The 21,139-nt window shown below is 45.3% G+C and overlaps 1 protein-coding gene across 1 annotated transcript in view; it reads right to left on the minus strand.

The window, feature by feature from the left end:
- The window catches only part of LOC124606054 (serine/threonine-protein kinase WNK4-like), a 455,574-nt gene that overhangs the window by 174,970 nt on the left and 259,465 nt on the right, over positions 1-21,139 (minus strand). The window contains exons 4-5 of the mRNA XM_047138014.1: positions 20,237-20,449; positions 11,343-11,481 (exon numbers count right to left, since the gene is read on the minus strand). Coding sequence (XP_046993970.1) covers positions 11,343-11,481; positions 20,237-20,449 — 352 coding nt within the window. The remainder of the gene's footprint in view (positions 1-11,342; positions 11,482-20,236; positions 20,450-21,139) is intronic.

Below are 21,139 nucleotides of genomic sequence, written 5' to 3' on the forward strand. Positions count from 1 at the left end.
TTGGATGGAATCGTCAATAAGCAAAATTGGCTCGTTTGGGGGACTGGGAATCCACATTTCGCGCTCGAGAAGTCTCTTCACCCTCGGTGGATGACTGTGTGGTCCGCAATGTCGAGTCACGGAATAACCGGTGCGATATTCCTTGATGACACAATGACTACCGAACAGCACCTGAAGGTTTTGGAAGACGATTTCACCCCAATTATCCAAAGTGACCCTGATTTCGATAAGATGTGGTTCATGCAAGACGGAGCACAACTCCACAGCTGCAGGAGAGTCTTTGCTGTCCTGGAGAAGCACTATGGAGACGGAGTTCTGGCGCTGGGGTACCCAGAGACCACAGCCACGCCCTTGACTGGCCGCCATATTCTCCGGATCTGAACATATGCGACTTCTTTCTGTGGAGCTATGTTAAAGACAATGTGTAAAGCAATAACCTCCAAACCGTTGCTGATCCTTAAACAGTTGTTCAGGAGGTCATCGGCGGCATCGATGGTCCGACACTTCAGCGGTTCATGCAGAATTTCGCTATTCGTCTGCGCCACAAATCGCCTTTGGTGGCAGACATATCGAACATGTTATAACCTAAATCCGAATATCTGTAGTGACATTTACTTGTTGAATAAAGTGTGTGCACGCCGTAGTTTGTCACTAATTTACGTTTTTTTCATATAGTTCAAAAATTGTCACCCTGTATGTTTTTATATTGAGTCTCACAATTATAGTTTTTTTGTATTGATTATGTGAATCACACTTATGTAAGAGAACGAACCAGTCAACCCCTGTTTCCCTAAAATTTTCGGCTATCTTTTTCGGCTCTTACAGTGGAGCCCATTTTGGTCCAAATCCCTCCATCTTTGTTAGCGTCTTTGTTCCACCCCCATGCGTGTATTTGACGTGGGTTCATCCCCAATGACTGACTATGCGAATGTACTACTTCTCACGCCTTTACCTCTCATTCTGGTGCGTCGGTCACCACAGATCTTGTATGGTAGTAACTCCTCCTGTTCGCAGTTGGTCGCATCTGAAGATGAAGCCTAGGCTTCGAAACCGGCCTTGCAATAAATGAGTAGGTGCTGGCAACTGAAGCGGATTTTTTATTCTATTAATAATTTAGGAGGATTAGGGGCAGGCCGCCGGCCGCGGTGGTCTCGCGGTTCTAGGCGCGCAGTCCGGAACCGTGCGACTGCTACGGTCGCAGGTTCGAATCCTGCCTCGGGCATGGATGTGTGTGATGTCCTTAGGTTAGTTAGGTTTAAGTAGTTCTAAGTTCTAGGGGACTGATGACCACAGCAGTTGAGTCCCATAATGCTCAGAGCCATTAGGGGCAGGCCAACCAATCAGCTTCCAGGCTGAAGAAAGCCCGTCTTTCCCTTGGAGCCGGGTATTGACCGAGACGACTAAAATACTATACCCGGCTAACACACGTACGCTGAAGAGCCAAAGAAACTGGTACACCTGCCTAATATCGCATAGGTCCCCCGCGAGCACGCAGAAGTGCCACAACACGACGTGGTATGGAATCGACTAATGTCTGAAGTAGTGCTGGAGGAAATTGACACCACGAATCCTGCAGGGCTGTCCGTAAATACGTAAGAGTACGAGGGAGTGGACATCTGTTCTGAACAGCACGTTGCAAGACATCCCAGATATGCTCAATAATGTTCGCGTCTGGGGAGTTTGGGGGCGAGCGGAAGCGTTTAAATCCAGACGAGTGTTCCTGGAGCCACTCTGTAGCAATTCTGGACGTGTGGGGTGTCGCATTGTCCTGCTAGAATTTCCCTAGTCCGTCGAAATGCACAATGGATATGAATGGATGTAGCTGATCAGACAGGATGCTTATGTACGTGACATCTGTCAGAGTCGTATCTAGAAGCATCAGGGGTCCCATATTACTCCAACTGCACACGCACCACACCATTATAGAGCCTCCACCAGTTTGCACAGTCCCATGCTGACATTCAAGATCCATGGATTCGTGAGGTTGTCTCTATACCCGTACACAGCTTTTTGTCGTGCGGTCATCAAGGGTACACAAGTGGACCTTAGGCTCCGAAAGCCCATATCGATGATGTTTCCTTGAATGGTTCACATGTTGATGGCCCAGAATTAAAGTTTGCAGCAATTTACGGAAGGGTTTCACTTCTATCACGCTGAACGGTTCTCTTCAGTCGCCGTAGGTCCCGTCCTTGCAGGATCTTTTTCCGGCCGCAGAGATTTCATGTTTTACCGGATTTCTGATATTCACGGTACACTGGTGAATTGGTTGTACGGGGAAGTCCCCACTTCATCGCTACCTCGGAGAAGCTATGTCCCATCGCTCGTGCGCCGACTATAACACCACGTTCAAACTCACTTAAATTTTGAACACCTGACGTTGTAGCAGCAGTAACCGATCTAACAACTGCGGTTGCCAACCGCAGCGCCGTATTCTGCCTATTTACATATCTCTGTTTTTGAATACTCATGCCTACACTAGTTTCTTTGGCGCTTCAGTGTATGTTTGTGTTTGCACAGCGCCACATGCGGCACCGGGGCATTGGGTCGAGTCGCTCGCAGATGTCTCCTGGAGCAGAGAGGCGCCACCCGCTGCTGTCGTATTCCGCGCACGCGCCGCTAAATATAACCCCTTCCAGTTTGCGGGCGCGGCGACACGATTTACAGCGGCGGCCAGCCGTCGCCGTCGCCGCCGCGTCGGCGCTAATAGCCCGGGTGGCCTTCATTGTCTTCCTCTGACCGCTGTGCGGGTGAGCCTGCCCCGCTGCGCGCGCACAAACAAAAAGGCGCCACCGCCAGATTGTCAACGGCGGCGTCTCCGCCTATGACCTCGGCCGGAGTGCCGCCACTGGGCCGAGGGGCCGAGCCAGCGCAGCCCAAGGACAGACCAGCTACCTGTGGCGCCTCCTGGGAAGGCTAACAACCTCTCCCCCTTCCCGTGTTCTGATTTTTAGGAGTGACTCCCATCTTTTGCGGAATCGTAGAATATACTACCTGATCAAAATAATCTGGACGTCGTGAAACTTCCTGGCAGATTAAAACTGTGTGCCGGACGGGGACTCGAACTCGGGACTTTTGCTCTACCCCATATCACATAAAGCTGTGAGGACGGGGCGTGAGTCGTGCTTGGATGGCTCAGATGGTACAGCACTTTCCCGCGAAAGGCAAAGGTCCCGAGTTCGAGTCCCCGTACGGCACACAGTTTTAATCCGCAAGGAAGTTTAATATCAGCGCACAGTCCGCTGCAGAGTGAAATTCTCATTCTGGAAACATCCTCCAGGCTGTGTCTAAGCCATGTCTCCGCAGTATCCTCTGTTTCAGGAGTGCTAGTTCTGCAAGGTATGCAGGAGAGCTTCAGTAAAGTTTGGAAGGTAGGAGACGAGCTACTGGCAGAAGTAAATCTGTGAAGAGGGGGCGTGAGCCGTGCTTGGATAGCTCAGATGGTAGAGCACTTGCCCGCGAAAGGCAAAGGTCCCGAGTTAGAGTCTCGGTCCGGCACACAGTTTTAATCTGCCAGGAAGTTTCGTATCAGCGCGCACTCCGCTCCAGAGTGAAATTCTCATTCTGGAAACATCTCCCAGGCTGTGGCTAAGCCATGTCTCCACAATGTCCTTTCTTTCAGGAGTGCTAGTTCTGCATGGTTCGCAGGAGAGCTTCTGTAAAGTTTGGAAGGTAGGAGACGAGGTACTGGCAGAAGTAAATCTGTGAGGAGGGGGCGTGAGTCGTGCTTGGATAGCTCAGATGGTAGAGCACTTGCCCGCGAAAGGGAAAGGTCCTGAGCTCGAGTCTCGGTCCGGCACACAGTTTAATCTGCCAGGAAGTTTGATATCAGCGCACACTCCTCTGCAGAGTGAAAATCTCATTCTGAATCCGGGCATCAGTTAGTGCGCAATAAAATCGAGTATGTCCATCCTTCACATTTACGACAGTTTGAACTGTCCTGTGGACACTTTCAAGAGGTGTCTGAATGTCAGTCGAGGAATTGGCAGCCTATTCTTCCTCAACAGCAGTAACCAGAGAAGACAGTGGTGTTGGATGCTGGATACTGACGTCAAGTAGGGGTGGCAGTTATCGCTGAAACAACCGGTTTTCTGTTACACCGTTTTTTACGCCGTTTTAACTCGACTGTTGAAACCGCTCAAAAACCCTATTCCCAAAATAACCTATCTTCGGTTTTACAGTCCCATTATTTTCTGTAGTAAAGGTCAAATCGAGCAAAGACTGAAAAATTTTGACGCAGTTTCAAGATAGCCAACGGTCTTGCCGCAGTGATAACGCAGGTTCCCGTCAGACCATCGAAGTTAAGCACTGCCGGACTTGGCTACCGCTTGGATGGGTGACCGTTCGGGCCTGCCGAGCGCTGTTGACAAGCGGGATGCACTCAGTTCTTGTGAGGCCAATTGAGGAGCTACTTGATTGAGAAGTAGCGATTTCGTTCACGAAAACTGACAACGGCCGGGAGAACGGCGTGTTGACCACAAGCCCCTCCACAACCTCATCCAGTGACACCTATCGGCTTGGGAAGACACGGCGGTCGGTACCTTTGGACATTGCGAGGGCTGTTCTAACAGAGTTTTTTAGTTTCAAGGTATACATAATCAAAATATTAAATTAAATAGGCAAATAAAGAAAAATTAGTCCTGGTTGAATACTACAAAAAATTACCAGTATTCTCCCATTGGTTCTAATTTTTTGAAATTCTGGTTTGTGCATTACGAACAGTCATTGAAAGGGTTGAAAACTAAAGTTGAATAACTTTGCTTTTTCTATTAATCGTTCTCAAGGACTACAACTAGGTAAGGGCATATTGTAAGGGGCTCACCACCCTGCTGGAGCAAATGTAATCTCGATGTATTGCTCACTTGCTAGAACGACAATTCACAGGCGCTGCCTGAGACAAAAAATATCTTTGCCCGTGTCGAAAGAGAGCTGCAATATAGTCGCAGGTCAGAGCAGTCTCTCTAGCAGTTGCAGTCGCTCGCTACTACAGTGTAGTTGTAGTCTGTTGCTGGTACAACGCAGATTATAGTTAGTAGTTGTTAAAGTCAGAGTGCAGAACAAATTGTAAATATTTATTACATGCAACTGAATAACAATTGCGATCAGCCGCAGAGCTAAATGATCCCATAGAATCAGATGATGATGAACAAATGAATAATTGTTAACATAATGAAAAATCAACAGTGTAATTAAGTCAACCATCTATTGTAAGGTAAATTTTATTATTTTTTTATTCGCATGCGCATAGTTAAGTCACTTGTCTGAGATGTTAATATGAATTTCTTTCAATCTTTTCTTTTGTGATTCGTCAGCACCAGTTGACCCAGATTTGTAATATATTCAATTTTCCCGTGTAATGGAATGTAGATCTTTATCAATAAGGTAAGAAAATTTTAAAATACAATTGTTTTTACCAGTCAGTTATAAAAATATAATTTGCCCCTAAGTCAATGCCAGTCCCGATCCAATCATTTATCTAAATTAAAATATTCCAGAATTTTTGTCAGATTATAGTCATGTGCTCTTTAGTAATCAGGCGACCAGCTGTGCAGCTGTGTCACTAAGTAAAGTCAGTTTTTCTAGTAATTCAGATCTGAGACAAGTGTTATCCAGTATTAGTAGATAGGCCAGCATTGCACTAAGTTGTACCATTTGCGAGCTGATATATAGACAGCGTTATCCGGCGACACCATCACGAGGTAAGAATTTTTAAGTTTATTTCTAACGGACAGATTCAGATTTACTTCACAGGGCCATGGCGTAGCGCTGCTTGCGTCAAACTTTATCAGTTTTTCATGAGCTAAGATTTATCAGCTTTCATACGTCAGAATTTAATTATGCATATTTAATTATTTTTATTTTTTATTTTCTGTTCGGAAGGTTACATATCTTTATTTTAAATTTTTTATTTATACGGGAAGGTTACAGTATTATGTAGACACATGCAGCAGATCTACTAGTTTTTATTATTATAGTATGCAATGAATGAATTGTTAAGTTTTTAGTTTATTACTGTTACCATAAGGGAATTAGATTAGGAAACGAGACACTTTAAGTGGGACATGAGTTTCGCTATTCGGGCAGCAAAATAACTGATTATGGACGGAGTAGAGAGGATATAAAATGTAGACTGGCTATGGCAAGAAAGCCACTTCTGAAGAGGAGAAATTTGTTAATATCGAATTTATATTTATTTATGTGTTAGGAAGTCTTTCCTGAAGGGATTTGTCTGAAGTGTAGCCATGCATGGAAGTGAAACATGGACGATAAGCAGTTTAGACAAAAATAGAATAGAAGGTTTCGAAATGTGGTGTTGCAGAAGAATGCTGAAGATTAGGTGTGTCGATCACCTAACCAATGAGGAGGTACTGATTAGAAGTGGTGAGACCTGAAATTCGTGACAAATCATGAACAAAATAAGGGATCGGTTGATAGGATACGTTCTGAGACATCAAGGGACCAGTAGATTAATATTGGAGGGAAGTGTAGGCAATAAAAATCGTAGAGGGAGACGAAGTAAGCAGATTCAGAAGGATGTAGGTTGCAGTTGTTATTCGGAGATGAAGAGGTCGCACAGGATACAATAGCGTGGACAGCAACCTCAAACCGGTATTCGGACTGAAGACCACGAGACAACTATATGTTCCTTCCTCTTTTACAACTTCGTAGAAATTGCAGGAAATCTTTCTTTTAAAGCAAATGAAGCACTGTTTTTCATTGCTTCATCACTTCATATACATATTTCCAGACTGGGTATGGTGCCATTCTGGTATACAATGAACGTCTGGCGACTACAGCGAGGAACTACCGTACAGACGAGGTGGGGACCAGTCTTGTACGCTGTTCCCTTCACTTCGCAATGTTCACTCGGAAGCTGGTTGAAATGGACTGGCATTCACGGACAGCAGCAGCTCCTGTCGGGTTTGAAACCGACTGCCATTGTCAAGGCGTGACATTTGTCACTGTTCGTTACGATGCTTTCACGACCACTATTCAAACTCGGTGCTACTTGCCTATGTGTATACACCATTCCATGGAGACACGTAGGACACTCCACACTGATACACCAACAAATCTAACAACTTCATTAACGGTGTGGTAATGAGCACAGAAAAAGGCGACAGCTCCATTCTGTCACGTCGCCATGTGCATTCATGTTGCTGCGCTGATCCATACAACCACTGATTGGCACACATACACCACTTCGCTACCATGACCACATGGTACCAGTTCTACATCATGTACAGCATTACAAACCGACTTGTGTGCACTTCTTATGGGATGACTACTTTTTTTTATCGTCCGGTGAACTGACGTTGTCTTGAGGGATGAATCTACACGTATCAAGATCTAGTGAAGACTTGATGTTTCACTCACGACGAAAGCACTGGCTCCTCGCTGGCTTGAACCAATATCACCGTCCACTGCACGATTCGGCCAATTGTTCAGACACTGTGGCAGATAGCGTGTCGGTTAACAATGTGTATATGTTTGTTTTCCTTTCTTGTCGTGTAATTTCTGTTTACAAGGAGGGTTTTTATTTTTGTTGAACAATGCAAGAACAGAGTCGTATATGGAATGTTGGCTTGCCTTCAAATATCAATTTTGTGTAGTACGCTTTTCCAGTGATGTGGCGATATGTTCGTGAAGACATTTATAAATATGTTTACGGATTAGCTATATAAAAGTAACAATTTATTGTGAAAAGGGTAAATAACATAAAGAAATGTGTGATACAGCGTTGAATGCAGTATACCTTCAAGTTTTATTCCCACCTAACAGCGTTAGTACCCGACGTTCCTGCCAGGTGGCATGTGCGAACGAGTTCGTTCTGACAGTCATTATAGAGTCCTATAAACGTGCAGAGTTTGTGCAGTGTTGTTTTTAATGACTCTTAATCGAAAACTACTACTACAGTTCAGAGACAATTCAAGACTAATATCGCAAGCCGCCACGTCTCGCTGAGTTGTCTGGACTACGAACGAAAGTCTGGCAAACTTGTTCACTTCCTGCATTGATACTGTTGGCCGACCCTGACCCGGCGTCCTATGTGATACATAACCAATTTCAGTGAAAAAAATGTACCAATTATTGCAGGTTGTCTCTGATGTGATGGCTTGCGATATTTAGTCCTGAATTCCCTCTGAACTGTAGCAGCGGATTTGGACTCATGAAACCATAAACACCACTGTGCACGACCTGCACCATTACACGACTCCATGATGATTCTTGGAATAACTCAGCGCATGCCACCTAGTGGAACGCCTGGAACTAGTAGTGTTAGGTGGGAATGAAACTTGAAGATATACTGCATTGGGTGCTGCATGAAACATTTCTGTAAGTTATTTACTTGCTTAAGGTTACTTTTGTATAACTAACGTATAGATCGCCGCAGGAAGCAGGTTTGTATCGGTTGTAATGTCATCCCTCTGTTTTACTGCATTGGAGATGTATATTTCAGTTCAAAGCAGAGCTTTCCTCAGTGCGTTATACGTAGTCATGTAGACTGAACTTAACTATAGCGACACACATTCCAGCGTAACTCAGGCATGTACAAGCATTAGTCCAACTTGTACATGGGTGAGTTAGACTGGAATGTGTATCGCTGTAATTACAATCAGTCTATATGACTTTTTATAACGCGCCGATAAGAACTGCACTGTCAGTTAAAATCTAGATGTGCAGTGGAATAAAAAAGAGAGATGACATTACGACCGATGCTGACCTTCTTTCTGCCCAGGATTACATCGTGCTCGTCGGGTGCAATCACTCTCACGAAATCGAACATTGTAATTTATCAACACCTTCTATTTCATGCTAGAGAGAGACATATTGGGCGATGTCTGTGGCCAAATCATTCGCTCGAATTGTCCAGAATGTTCTTCAAACAAATCGCGAACAATTTTGGCACAGTGACATGGCGCATTGTCATCCATAAAAATGCAATCGTCGTTTGGGAACATGAAGTCCATGAATGGCTGCAAATAGTCTCCAAGTCAACGATCGGTTCGGTTTGACCAGAGTATCCAGTCCACTCCGTGTAAACATAACCCACACCATTATGGAATCACCGCCAGCTTGCACAATCTGGATCCATGGCTTCGTGGTGTCCGCGCCATGCTTGAGCTCCCCCATCAGCTCTTACCAACCGAAATCGGGACTTATCTGACCAGGCCACGGTTTTCTATTCGTCTAGGGTCCAACCGGTACGGTCACGAGCCCAGGAGAGGCACTGCAGACGATGTCCTGCAGTTAGAAAAGGCCCTTGCGTCAGTTGGTTGCTGCCATATTCCATTAGCCCCTAATTTCATCGTACTGTCCTAACGGATACGTTCGTCGTACGTCCCACATTGATTTCTGAGGTTATTTCACACAGTGTTGCTTGTCTGTTAGCACTGACACTCTACGCAAACGCCGTTGCTCTCAGTCGTTAAGTGAAGACCGGCGGCCACTACGTTGCCCGAGTTGAGAGGTAATGCCTCAGATTTGGTATTCTCGGCGCACTCTTGACTCAGTGAATCTTGGAATAGTGAATTCCCTAACGATTTACAAACTGGAATGTGTCATGCGTGTAGTTCCTACTACCGTTCCGCGTCCAAAGTCTGCCAGTTCCCGTCGTGCGGCCATGATCATGTTGTAAATCTTTTCACGTGATCGCCTGAGTACAAATTACAGCTCCACAAATGCACTGCCCTTTTATAGCTGCTGTACGCGAGACTGCCCTCATTTGTGTAAGTGGCTATCGCTATCCCACGACTTTTGTCACCTCAGTGTATTTTGATTAGATCCTTGGTGTGTGCGCTTACATTATTATCGTGTTTTAATGGATGATCTTATATCTAATCTGCTGGCCCAGTGTTTGTTTTTGATGGACTTGTGTATCTTGTCTGAAGTTCTGCGTGCAATAGACCTGTCTCTATGTTGTCTAAGTTCTCTATTTCTTGTTGCGTTTGGTTAATTGACAGAATTAATATTAGTTTTAGGTTTTTTTGTCGGAAACTGACATTCTGAGCCCATGGCTATATGCAGAATACAAGTTGATTCTTGCAGAGAAGATAACAGCAACCAATCACTTTTTATAATGCTATTTACTTATATAAACAGCTCTATTTACGTAAATAAATAGCATTATAAAAAGTAGCTGGTTGCTGTTATCTTGTCTGCAAGAACCAACCTGTATTAGGTTCAGCTGTATCACGTCAGTTCTCATTTGTATGTTATTTGTGAATTGTATCTTGAACTTGCACCCACCAATCTTATTTCGCTATTGTTCATTCCAGCTTGTGTAGTAAATTAGTTGTAGACTCGCTGATTTACCTCGTGATTTCCTGTTCTTAGCAACATTTATTTTAAGAGTCAAATATTTTGTCGAGTCGACATTTTGTTTTAGATATTGAGTTCATGTGTTTTTGTTGTATTTGACAGGAAGTAATATTTCCTTATGTTTCTATTATGCTCATGCGCTCTGATTCCTTTTTAAACGCCCCCCCCCCCCCCCACCTCGCCCCACAATCGCCAGCCACTTACCACTTCCAACATTTGTGGGGCCACAAGTCAAACAGAGTTAAAAGACTGTATTCGATTTGAGATTTCAAGAGTTTCGGTTGAGTGTCTGACATTATTTTCTGAAGCTGCCAGGTTGCTCAAGCCGCAGCGAGACGTCATTTTGAGCACCCGCTGTAAATAAAGGGAAGCCTAAGTTAGTCGAACTGACCCTTGGTCTGTGCTCAACATTGGGAAGACGGGTCGAGCCGTCATGCGCCAGCTGTCGTTTCCCAGTGCGCGTTCCTTGTGAACTGCAGACATACTTTTGCGTTGTACGTGAAGCTCCCTCTGGTTGGAGCATTACCTTCTTAGAATCTAGAATATAATTAATATTGTTGATGTTGAATATTAATGAACTTGGTTTTTTGAAGGTGTGGCGCTGCCATTGGCAGTGTCTTCTATGCTGAGGAATCCAACGCTGGGTGCACGGTTGCGTGATAAACAGATGAGTGCAAGAAAACAATTAACGATTGTTCTGAAAAAGGTACTGGTTCCTGTCGCCGACATTGAAATCTGTCTTTATATCCACCCTCTCTCTCTGCTAACTGAACAAACAATTTTGATCTTTGCAGTAATGTACAGCATCGCTTTCTTATGCGTTGTGCCTCCAGAGCCACTACACACGTGTGACAGAGCTGGTTTGTTGCTTCTGAACTATCCCTGGTCGCTAAGTGGCGCTGCACTGTAACTTCTGCCTGATACCGCACACCGTTTGAAGACGGGCACGGTACAAAACCTCAGAGGAGATCACACTCAATGAAGACAAAGCCGGAGCGCGCAACAGACTGAAGACACCTTACCTTGATGTCGAGGTGGGCGATTCGGCGTTCGTGCAAATACACCAGGCCCTCTAGAAGCTGGCGGACGAACTTGACGACGTCCGATTCGAAAGGCACCAGGTTGTCATCGATAATAGTCTGCAGGTCGCCGCCCGGAGCGCTGCAAACACACGAAGAAACAATGCATTATCAGAAATTAGTCCTCTCTCCTTATAAAATCACTGCCGCGCGGGATTAGCCGAGCGGTCTCAGGCGCTGCAGTCATGGACTGTGCGGCTGGTCCCAGCGGAGGTTCGAGTCCCCCCTCGGGCATGGGTGTGTGTGTTTGTCCTTAGGATAATTGAGGTTAAGTAGTGTGTAAGCTTAGGGACTGATGACCTTCGAAGTTAAGTCCCATGAGATTTCACACACATTTGAACATTTATAAAATCACTAATAAGTTAACATTGCCCTACTAACTTGACCGTCTCTGCACGCTAGTCTATCCCGTGAAGGACTCATCATTTCTGCATAACCTGCATCCACTTGAGCCTTCTCACTGTGTTGAAGCCTTGGTCTTCTTCTTCACTTTTTACTTCCCACGCTTCCCTCAGTTACAAAACTGACTGTTCCTTGATACCTCAGTATGTGTCCTGTCCACCGACCTCATCATTTAGTTCCGCTGTGGCATTAATTTCTTTTCTCTCGAATTGGATAGGGTGAATAGCAATGTGCGGCTGTTTGCTGATGATGCTGTGTTGTACGGGAAGGTGTCGTCGTCGAGTGATACAAGATGACATGGACAGGATTTGTGTTTGGTGTCAAGAATGGCAGCTAACTCTAAATATAGATAAATGTAAATTAATGCAGATGAATAGGAAAAGGAATCTTGTAATGTTTGAATACTCCATTAGTAGTGTAGCGCTTGACACAGTCACGTCGATTAAGTATTTAGGCGTAACATTGCAAAGCGATATGAAGTGGGACAAGCATGTAATGGCATTTGTGGGGATGGCGGATAGTCGTCTTCGGTTCATTGGTAGAATTTTGGGAAGATGTGGTTCATCCGTAAAAGAGACCGCTTATAAAACACTAATACGACCTATTATTGAGTACTGCTCGAGAGTTTGGGATCCCTATCAGGTCGGATTGAGGGAGGACATAGAAGCAATTCAGAGGCGGTCTGCTAGATTTGTTACTGGCAGGTTTGATCAGCACGCGAGTGTTACGGAAATGCTTCAGGAACTCGGGTGGGAGTCTCTAGAGGAAAGGAGGCGTTCTTTTCGTGAATCGCTACTGAGGAAATTTAGAGAACCAGCATTTGAGGCTGACTGCAGTACAGTTTTACTGCCGCCAACTTACATTTCGCGGAAAGACGACAAAGATAAGATAAGAGAGATTAGGGCTCGTACAGAGGCATATAGGCAGTCATTTTTCCCTCGTTCTGTTTGGGAGTGGAACAGGGAGAGAAGATGCTAACTGTGGTACGAGGTAGCCTCCGCCACGCACCGTATGGTGGATTGCGGAGAATGTATGTAGATGTAGATGTAGAATTCGACTGAGCACCACTCTGCTATCCGATCCACCCATCTACTCTTCAGCATTCTTCAGTAGCACTATCTTCCCGTAACTTCTTTTTTTTTGTCGGAACTATTTCTCACCCATGTTTTGTTTGCGTAAAAGGCCATATCTGGACAAATAATTACAGAAAAGACTTCGCTTTTAACATATTTCTCCTTTTCAGAAACACTTTGCTGCTATATCCTCTCTAATTTGGCCATCGTGAATAATTTTGTAGCCCAGCTTACAAAATTCAACTATTACTTTCAGTGACGCATTTCCTAATCTAATTCCCTTAGCATTGTGTGACTTAATTCGGCTACATTCTGTTATCCTTTTTTTACTTTGTTTATACACTCCTGGAAATTGAAATAAGAACACCGTGAACTCATTGTCCCAGGAAGGGGAAACTTTATTGACACATTCCTGGGGTCAGATACATCACATGATCACACTGACAGAACCACAGGCACATAGACACGGGCAACAGAGCATGCACAATGTCGGCACTAGTACAGTGTATATCCACCTTTCGCAGCAATGCAGGCTGCTATTCTCCCATGGAGACGATCGTAGAGATGCTGGATGTAGTCCTGTGGAACGGCTTGCCATGCCATTTCCACCTGGCGCCTCAGTTGGACCAGCGTTCGTGCTGGACGTGCAGACCGCGTGAGACGACGCTTCATCCAGTCCCAAACATGCTCAATGGGGGACAGATCCGGAGATCTTGCTGGCCAGGGTAGTTGACTTACACCTTCTAGAGCACGTTGGGTGGCACGGGATACATGCGGACGTGCATTGTCCTGTTGGAACAGCAAGTTCCCTTGCCGGTCTAGGAATGGAAGAACGATGGGTTCGATGACGGTTTGGATGTACCGTGCACTATTCAGTGTCCCCTCGACGATCACCATGATGCCGGGTGTTGGCCCTGTGTGCCTCGGTCGTATGCAGTCCTGATTGTGGCGCTCACCTGCACGGCGCCAAACACGCATACGACCATCATTGGCACCAAGGCAGAAGCGACTCTCATCGCTGAAGACGACACGTCTCCATTCGTCCCTCCATTCACGCCTGTCGCGACACCACTGGAGGCGGGCTGCACGATGTTGGGGCGTGAGCGGAAGACGGCCTAACGGTGTGCGGGACCGTAGCCCAGCTTCATGGAGACGGTTGCGAATGGTCCTCGCCGATACCCCAGGAGCAACAGTGTCCCTAATTTGCTGGGAAGTGGCGGTGCGGTCCCCTACGGCACTGAGTAGGATCCTACGGTCTTGGCGTGCATCCGTGCGTCGCTGCGGTCCGGTCCCAGGTCGACGGGCACGTGCACCTTCCGCCGACCACTGGCGACAACATCGATGTACTGTGGAGACCTCACGCCCCACGTGTTGAGCAATTCGGCGGTACGTCCACCCGGCCTCCCGCATGCCCACTATACGCCCTCGCTCAAAGTCCGTCAACTGGACATACGGTTCACGTCCACGCTGTCGCGGCATGCTACCAGTGTTAAAGACTGCGATGGAGCTCCGTATGCCTCGACAAACTGGCTGACACTGACGACGGCGGTGCACAAATGCTGCGCAGCTAGCGCCATTCGACGGCCAACACCGCGGTTCCTGGTGTGTCCGCTGTGCCGTGCGTGTGATCATTGCTTGTACAGCCCTCTCGCAGTGTCCGGAGCAAGTATGGTGGGTCTGACACACCGGTGTCAATGTGTTCTTTTTTCCATTTCCAGGAGTGTATTAATCTTACAACCTCTTTTGAAGACATTACCCATTACGTTAAACCGCTCTTCGAAGTTCTTTACCGTCTCTGTGAGAAATGCAGTGTGGTGGTAAACCATAAAGTTTCTGATTCTTCTCCCTATAATTTTATTTCCTTCCAGTTTTTCTCCTTGGTTTCTCTTACTGCCTTTTCAGTCTACAGGTCGAGAAACATAGGGTATAGGCTACTACCATGTCTCACTTCCTTCTCTGCTAGTGCTTCCTTGCCTGAGAGTGTTCAGCCTCTGCCAGTGGGAATTAATATACTCCCCACACTTACATCATTAGGTGTGTGAAGGTAAACAATTAAACTGATCTCATAAATGCGTAATTACTGGTAGATGACCAGTGACAGTTTTTGGAACGATAAGGATAATATTTCAGCTATGTGGCTACAAAGTGACACTGAGCATAATAAGGTAAACCAGTCCCCAGCCCAAAACTGATTTGGAAACCAGAGCGCCTTTCACTGTCCTTTGAACTGACTAACACTACCAGTCATACGGGCCCAGCCCGCAGTTTTTTGCGGGCTCTGAACCACTGTGCAACTTAATATATTTCACGTATAATACACACTGTCAGTGACGACAGCAGCAGTAGGCGAAAATCTCAGAAATGACTAGATTTAACCGCATACCTTTGACGTTATAGTCCATTAGGCACTGCGCTATACGCCAATGGTAAGCAATTAATAATACACAACCACAGCACTAACAGCGAAGATTCCCCAAATTTTCCTTTATAATGTGAGACTGATACTAGGCATAACAGCATACTATAGATTCCAACATTCTTCTGGAGTGGTAGTGTAATTAACAGTCTTGTGAGATTACATTTACGCCTCCCAAAAGTGTTGACAGGCCATTAGATTTCACCCTACGTATATTTGGGGAAGAAAAAATTAAATTGTAAATTTAATATCGACTGTGAGTTATTTTTGTTGTATAAAATCCAAAAATTTGATTGACTTTCCACGAAGGAGGGGGCAGGCAAACAAAGTATTTTTCACGTGGTACAAATTTTTAGTTCATTACTCATTTGTTGGCGTATTTCCTGTTAGCTTCTGTCTTGGGTTCTTCGGTCTACGTTTGTTTAACGATTTTCCTGGTATTTCACCAGCACGAGTGGTTAGCATTGTCAAAGATTCACCCCCCACTGCCACCAGCAATCTATGACAACACTAGCCACTCGTGCTGGTCAAACGTCAAGAAAAGCGTTAAACGTCGGCCGAAGAACCAGAGACAAAAGCAAATACGCCAACACTGCATGTTTTGTTCTTGACTTTATAGTTTCAGGAAAGGAAGTTACCAATCAGGATCCCTTTTGACGAGTGCTACTATAAGTCAGTGCAGTCCAGAGCCCCATTTCGAAGTTTTCTGCATCACAAATTTATTCTAAGCAGTTTCTGCTGCAGCTTTGTAAAGCAGCAAAATGGCTGCCGTTGCAAAGGATCACGGCACTGTGGTTTGACGTCTCTGTATAGAACTCGACGACAAGCACGGTGACATCTAGCGTCTGGCATATCCTTACTGTCTTACTTACTGATCACGCGTCTTTCGACGTTCTTGGCTTCCTATACCACATGGCAGCAATCTGCGGATTTCTACACAGTAGAAAGAATTTGCAGATGTTATTAGATTTTTCTTCTGGTACTCACGGACGGCACTGCGGGAAGTATGATACAGACCTGGCTTCTTTAATGGCGGAATTGAACTGAAGTGTTATCGAATGGCATTGAAAGCTAAGTGAATAGGTAAGATACAATATAAAAAAAAATTAGTATCACACGGAAAAAGACAAGATAAGTGTGCGAAAAAGTTGAACAGATGTAGGAGCAAATTGGCGGGACACATGCTACGGCATCTTGGACCAGTTAACCTCCGAAGGAGAGCAAAGAGGCAAAAACTGCAGTGCTCTGAGCATGTAAAGCCGGTCATGTAATACACATGCACAAAGATGAAAAGATTATCACAAGATATAATGGGCGAGTTCATCACACTGACTGAAAGGCTGACAACTCGACGAAAAAATGTAAGGCCCTCCCTTAGCCTTGACAACTGGTCAGAATCTCCCTCTCACGAACACAATTACAGATTATGAAGGATGTAGGCTGAGTATTAGTCTGTGAAGTGGCTACACGAACGCGGCAGGCCGCCACTGCGAGAGATTAAAAGGCCCCTGCCGCCAAATACGGAGCCACGGGACGTGTAATTTGATTACAAAGTTATTAATCCTGAGAGACGGCATGGCCTGTGATACGGCCAGCGCAAGCTTCCATTAGCAGAGGTCCAGGCTTCTGCGCAAGGTCGCCAGCTGCCCGGCCACACAGAGGCCACGTTTGGCCAAATCTCGTTCCACGTATGAGCGAGACGTATTTTTAGTTTTTAACTGCGGCTTAATGTCCGCTTCATATCAAGGTTACAGGGAACACGACTGCAGCTTTTGTGCACTAGCTGGACACTGATACCGTTTAATATTCCCAACAGGTTAAATCTGTTTGCCTGGGATTCGAACCCTGACTTCTCCCGCTTCTACATTGTGCTTCGTCCAGCCACCAAAGCCACACCTAGCAGTTATAAGTTGCGTAACATCCGTGAGATCTTGACAAAAATATTACCTTGGTACAAAGACTGGCAACGAGATCATGATGTAGAGAAATGCAATGTTGTCCACTCCACGAAACATAGTAGCCTGGTAGCCTTTAATATGGCTAGAGTCATCTTTGCCATAAATATTTTAAATTAACAGTGAGTGAGACATGAAGTGGGACGCCCGTACTGGCTCAGTTCTGGTTAAAGGAAACAGCTGATTACGCGTCACTGGTAGGATACTGAGGAGCTGCAGTCTGTCTACGCCCGAGTCTGTACGAGGGTTGGAACTTTAATAGTGGCAACTATTTATTTACAGCTCGTACAAAATAGATACGTGATTTAAAGTTTTACTGACTTTCAAAGTAGTGACCAGCATTGTGTATAACCCGTTGCCAGCGATGTGGAGGTCGATGGATACTCTTAGCAGTGCCAGTTGTGTTGACAGTTCGAGCGGGGTGGTCTATTGCTCGACGAATTTGTAGCAGTTCTGAAACGAATGCCGTGAAGTGTTTCCTTCAGTTTAGAAATCGAGTTGAACTCACGAGGGCTTAAGTCAGGGGAGAGCAGTAGGTGGTATAGCACTTAGCAGCCCCATCAGTCAAACAAATCAGTAACAGCTTGCACTGTACGTGCTTGAGCATTGTCCTGCAAAATGATGGTCAGGTCCTGCAGAAAGTGTCATCACTTCTGTGTTTATGCTGTTCATTTTTGGAACACAACCAACGACCAGTATGACCCTATTTCACCCCCTTAGTGGTTGAATTTCCAAAAACGGTAAATACGTATTTTTCTTATTTCTGACTGAGAAGCCAAATTTAAATTTTATTAGATTTAGCTTTAAAAATGCTTTCATAAATATTTTCATATAAAATCTCAAGCCCTATTTCACCAGGCCTGCCGGTGTGGCCGAGCGGATCTAGGCGCTTCAGTCTGGAACCGCGCGACCGCAACGGTCGCAGGTTCGAATCCTGCCTCGGGCATGAATGTGTGTGATGTCTTTAGGTTAGTTAGGTTTAAGTAGTTCTAAGTTCTTGGGGACTGATGACCTCAGATATTAAGTCCCATAGTGCTCAGAGCCATTTGAATCCTATTTCACCCTCTTAGAGGTTCAGGTTCCAAAAACACAGTCACACGCATTTTTTTATTTGTAACAGAAATGTCAAATGTCAGTGATCATAGTTGTAGCTTTAAAAATACTTTAGTAGTTCTTTAATGATGATATATTTTCAAAAAAAGCTTTCGCCCACTATTTCACCCGTATAGAATTAAATTTCCAAAAATGCTGAAATATGTGTTTCTTTATTTCTGACCGAGAAACCAAACCCAATTTTCGCACGTCTAGCTTCAAAATTGCCTTAATAGCGACTTTTTCCAAAAAATCTCTTCTTCCCCTGTTGCACCCCATTAAGGTTGGAATTTCCAAAAAGCCCTTCTTAAATGACACCTACAATATTAGATACACATCTTCTCCAAATTTCAAGTTCCTAACCTTAGCAGTTTGGGCTGGGCGATGGTGAATCAGTCAGTCAGTTAGCCAGGACACTACCACTTATATATAGAGATTAAACTACTCATTATTGTACTTTCAACATTATACAGGGTGAGGCAGTGAAACGGCACGATTTCGATAGTGGTTGTCGGGCGCGGAGGGGGGTTGCGAGAGTGGGGGAAGTGACCTTGGGCGTCTAGAGTGGTGGAAGTTTCAGTAGCCATGGAGCGTTGGTCGAGTGCGCAACGTGCATCTGCCGTAAAGGCATATTACAAAAACGCGGATAGTGTGGTTGGTGCTCAACGCGCCTTTCGTCGTGAATTCAACCTGCCGCCACGGGCTCCCGTGCCATCAAGGAAAGCCATTCTCCTTTGGGTTAAAACCTTTGAAGCTACTGCTAGCACAACAAAGAAAAGAGGCGGCAGCACAAAAACAATCCGGACACCCGAGAACATTAATCGTGTGCACGAAGCGTTGGGACGAAGTCCGCGAAAATCCGCGAGACGGCACAGCGCAGAACTTGGTCTCAGCAATCGATCAGTAAGACGGATTTTGAAGAGTGACCTTCACTATCATCCATACAAAATTCAGGTAGTGCAAGCCCTTAAACCTAATGACTACAATAACCGTATACGCTTTTGCCAGTCAATGCTTAACGTTATTGAACGAAATGAAGAAAGAGTGCATAACTTATGGATGAGTGATGAAGCCCACTTTCATCTTAGTGGGTACGTAAATAAGAAAAACTTCAGATATTGGTCCTCAGATAACCCGCACGAACTTCATGAGAAACCTCTCCATTCTGAAAAAGTAACAGTCTGGTGCGCAATGTCATCTCGTGGAATCGTGGGGCCGTATTTTTTTGAAGATGAAGATGGCAACACAGTGACAGTAAACTCTGGACGTTATGCTGACATGTTGACCATTTTTGGTCTGCCTGGAATTGATCGACATGATCCAGATGCTGAAACACTCTTCCAGCAAGATGGTGCAACAAGCCATACTGCTAATGTCTCAATGGAATTGCTCAGACTTGCATTTCCACGACGTCTAATCAGCAGGAATGGCGATTTCCCCTGGCCTGCCCGTTCACCAGATCTGACGGCACCAGACTTTTTTCTTTGGGGCTACCTCAAGTGCAAAGTCTTCCAGGAAAATCCACCAAGAACAAAAGAAGACCTGAAGGAGCGAATTCGACAGGAAATTAACAACATTCCAGTACAGATGCTACGAAACATCATGGGACAATTTCATCTCAGGCTTAGACAATGTGTGCAAAACCAAGGACAACACCTCACTGACACCATATTTAAAAAATGATTGTTTTTAAGTTAAATCTTTAATTTCCACTCTTGTACTTGAGATCCATGTTCAACTATTATGATTTTACTTGTAAATAAATCTTTGGTGGTTTTACAAAATCGTGCCGTTTCACTGCCTCACCCTGTACTTTGTTTACTAATGATATAAATCTCTAACTGAGTAGCTTATGTTGTACAGTTGATTGAAGTTTCGTGAAGGGCGCGGTGTACTCACTATTCGAGCACAATGATGATCTCGTTGTCTGTCTCGAAGACGTCGTGCAGGCGCACGATGCGGGGCGACGGAGCGCACAGCGACAGCAGAGCGATCTCGTGGCGGATCTCGGCACTGCAGTCGTCGCCGTAGCGCGTGCGGCTGGAGAACTTGGCGGCGAACACCTGGCCAGTCTCACGAGACCGGCACCGCCACACCGACGCGAACTGGCCCCTGCAACGTAGGCATTCGGACATACAGTAGTGCGTCAGTAGCTGAGCATTGCAACTACTCTAAGACATAGACATTTCCGTGGAACACGCATGTGCCTATTTAGCAATGTCAACAACTCTCATACTGAAGGGATCATCTTGATGTGTTAATTCGCGCCATCTCTAATGCCCTCATCGTCGATAACACGTTACACAGTAATCTTCCTTCCAGAGTATCAGACCTTTCCTCCATAATAGGAGATTTTTTGTCTGTCTCCAGGGCAAGAAGAGCAGGTGGAGAAATCAGAGGAATGGCCTACCTCAGGGAAGCGTCCTCGCCCAAGCTCTGTATAATATATATACAAATGACCAACCAGTGCCAAACATCACGGGCAAATTTATGTGTGCCGATGACACTGCAGTTGCAGCCCAAGGTAACAATTTTATGGATGTAGAGGAGAAATTAACCAGTACCTTGGAAGCTCTCTCCCAGTATTATGAGGCAAACCACCTAAGGCCGAACCCTTCCACGACGCAGGTCTGCGCATTCCATTTAAAGAACAGGGAGGCAAATCGTGAATTAAATGTAATATGGAGAGGTGAACGTCTCGAGAATTGTAAAACGGCCAAATATCTTGGTGTCACGTTGGATTGCACACTGACCTATAAAAATCATTGTAATGCCACAAGGGAAAAAGTCTCAACTAGAAAC

This window comes from Schistocerca americana, chromosome 3, assembly GCF_021461395.2.
Source record: "Schistocerca americana isolate TAMUIC-IGC-003095 chromosome 3, iqSchAmer2.1, whole genome shotgun sequence".
NCBI lineage: Eukaryota > Metazoa > Arthropoda > Insecta > Orthoptera > Acrididae > Schistocerca > Schistocerca americana.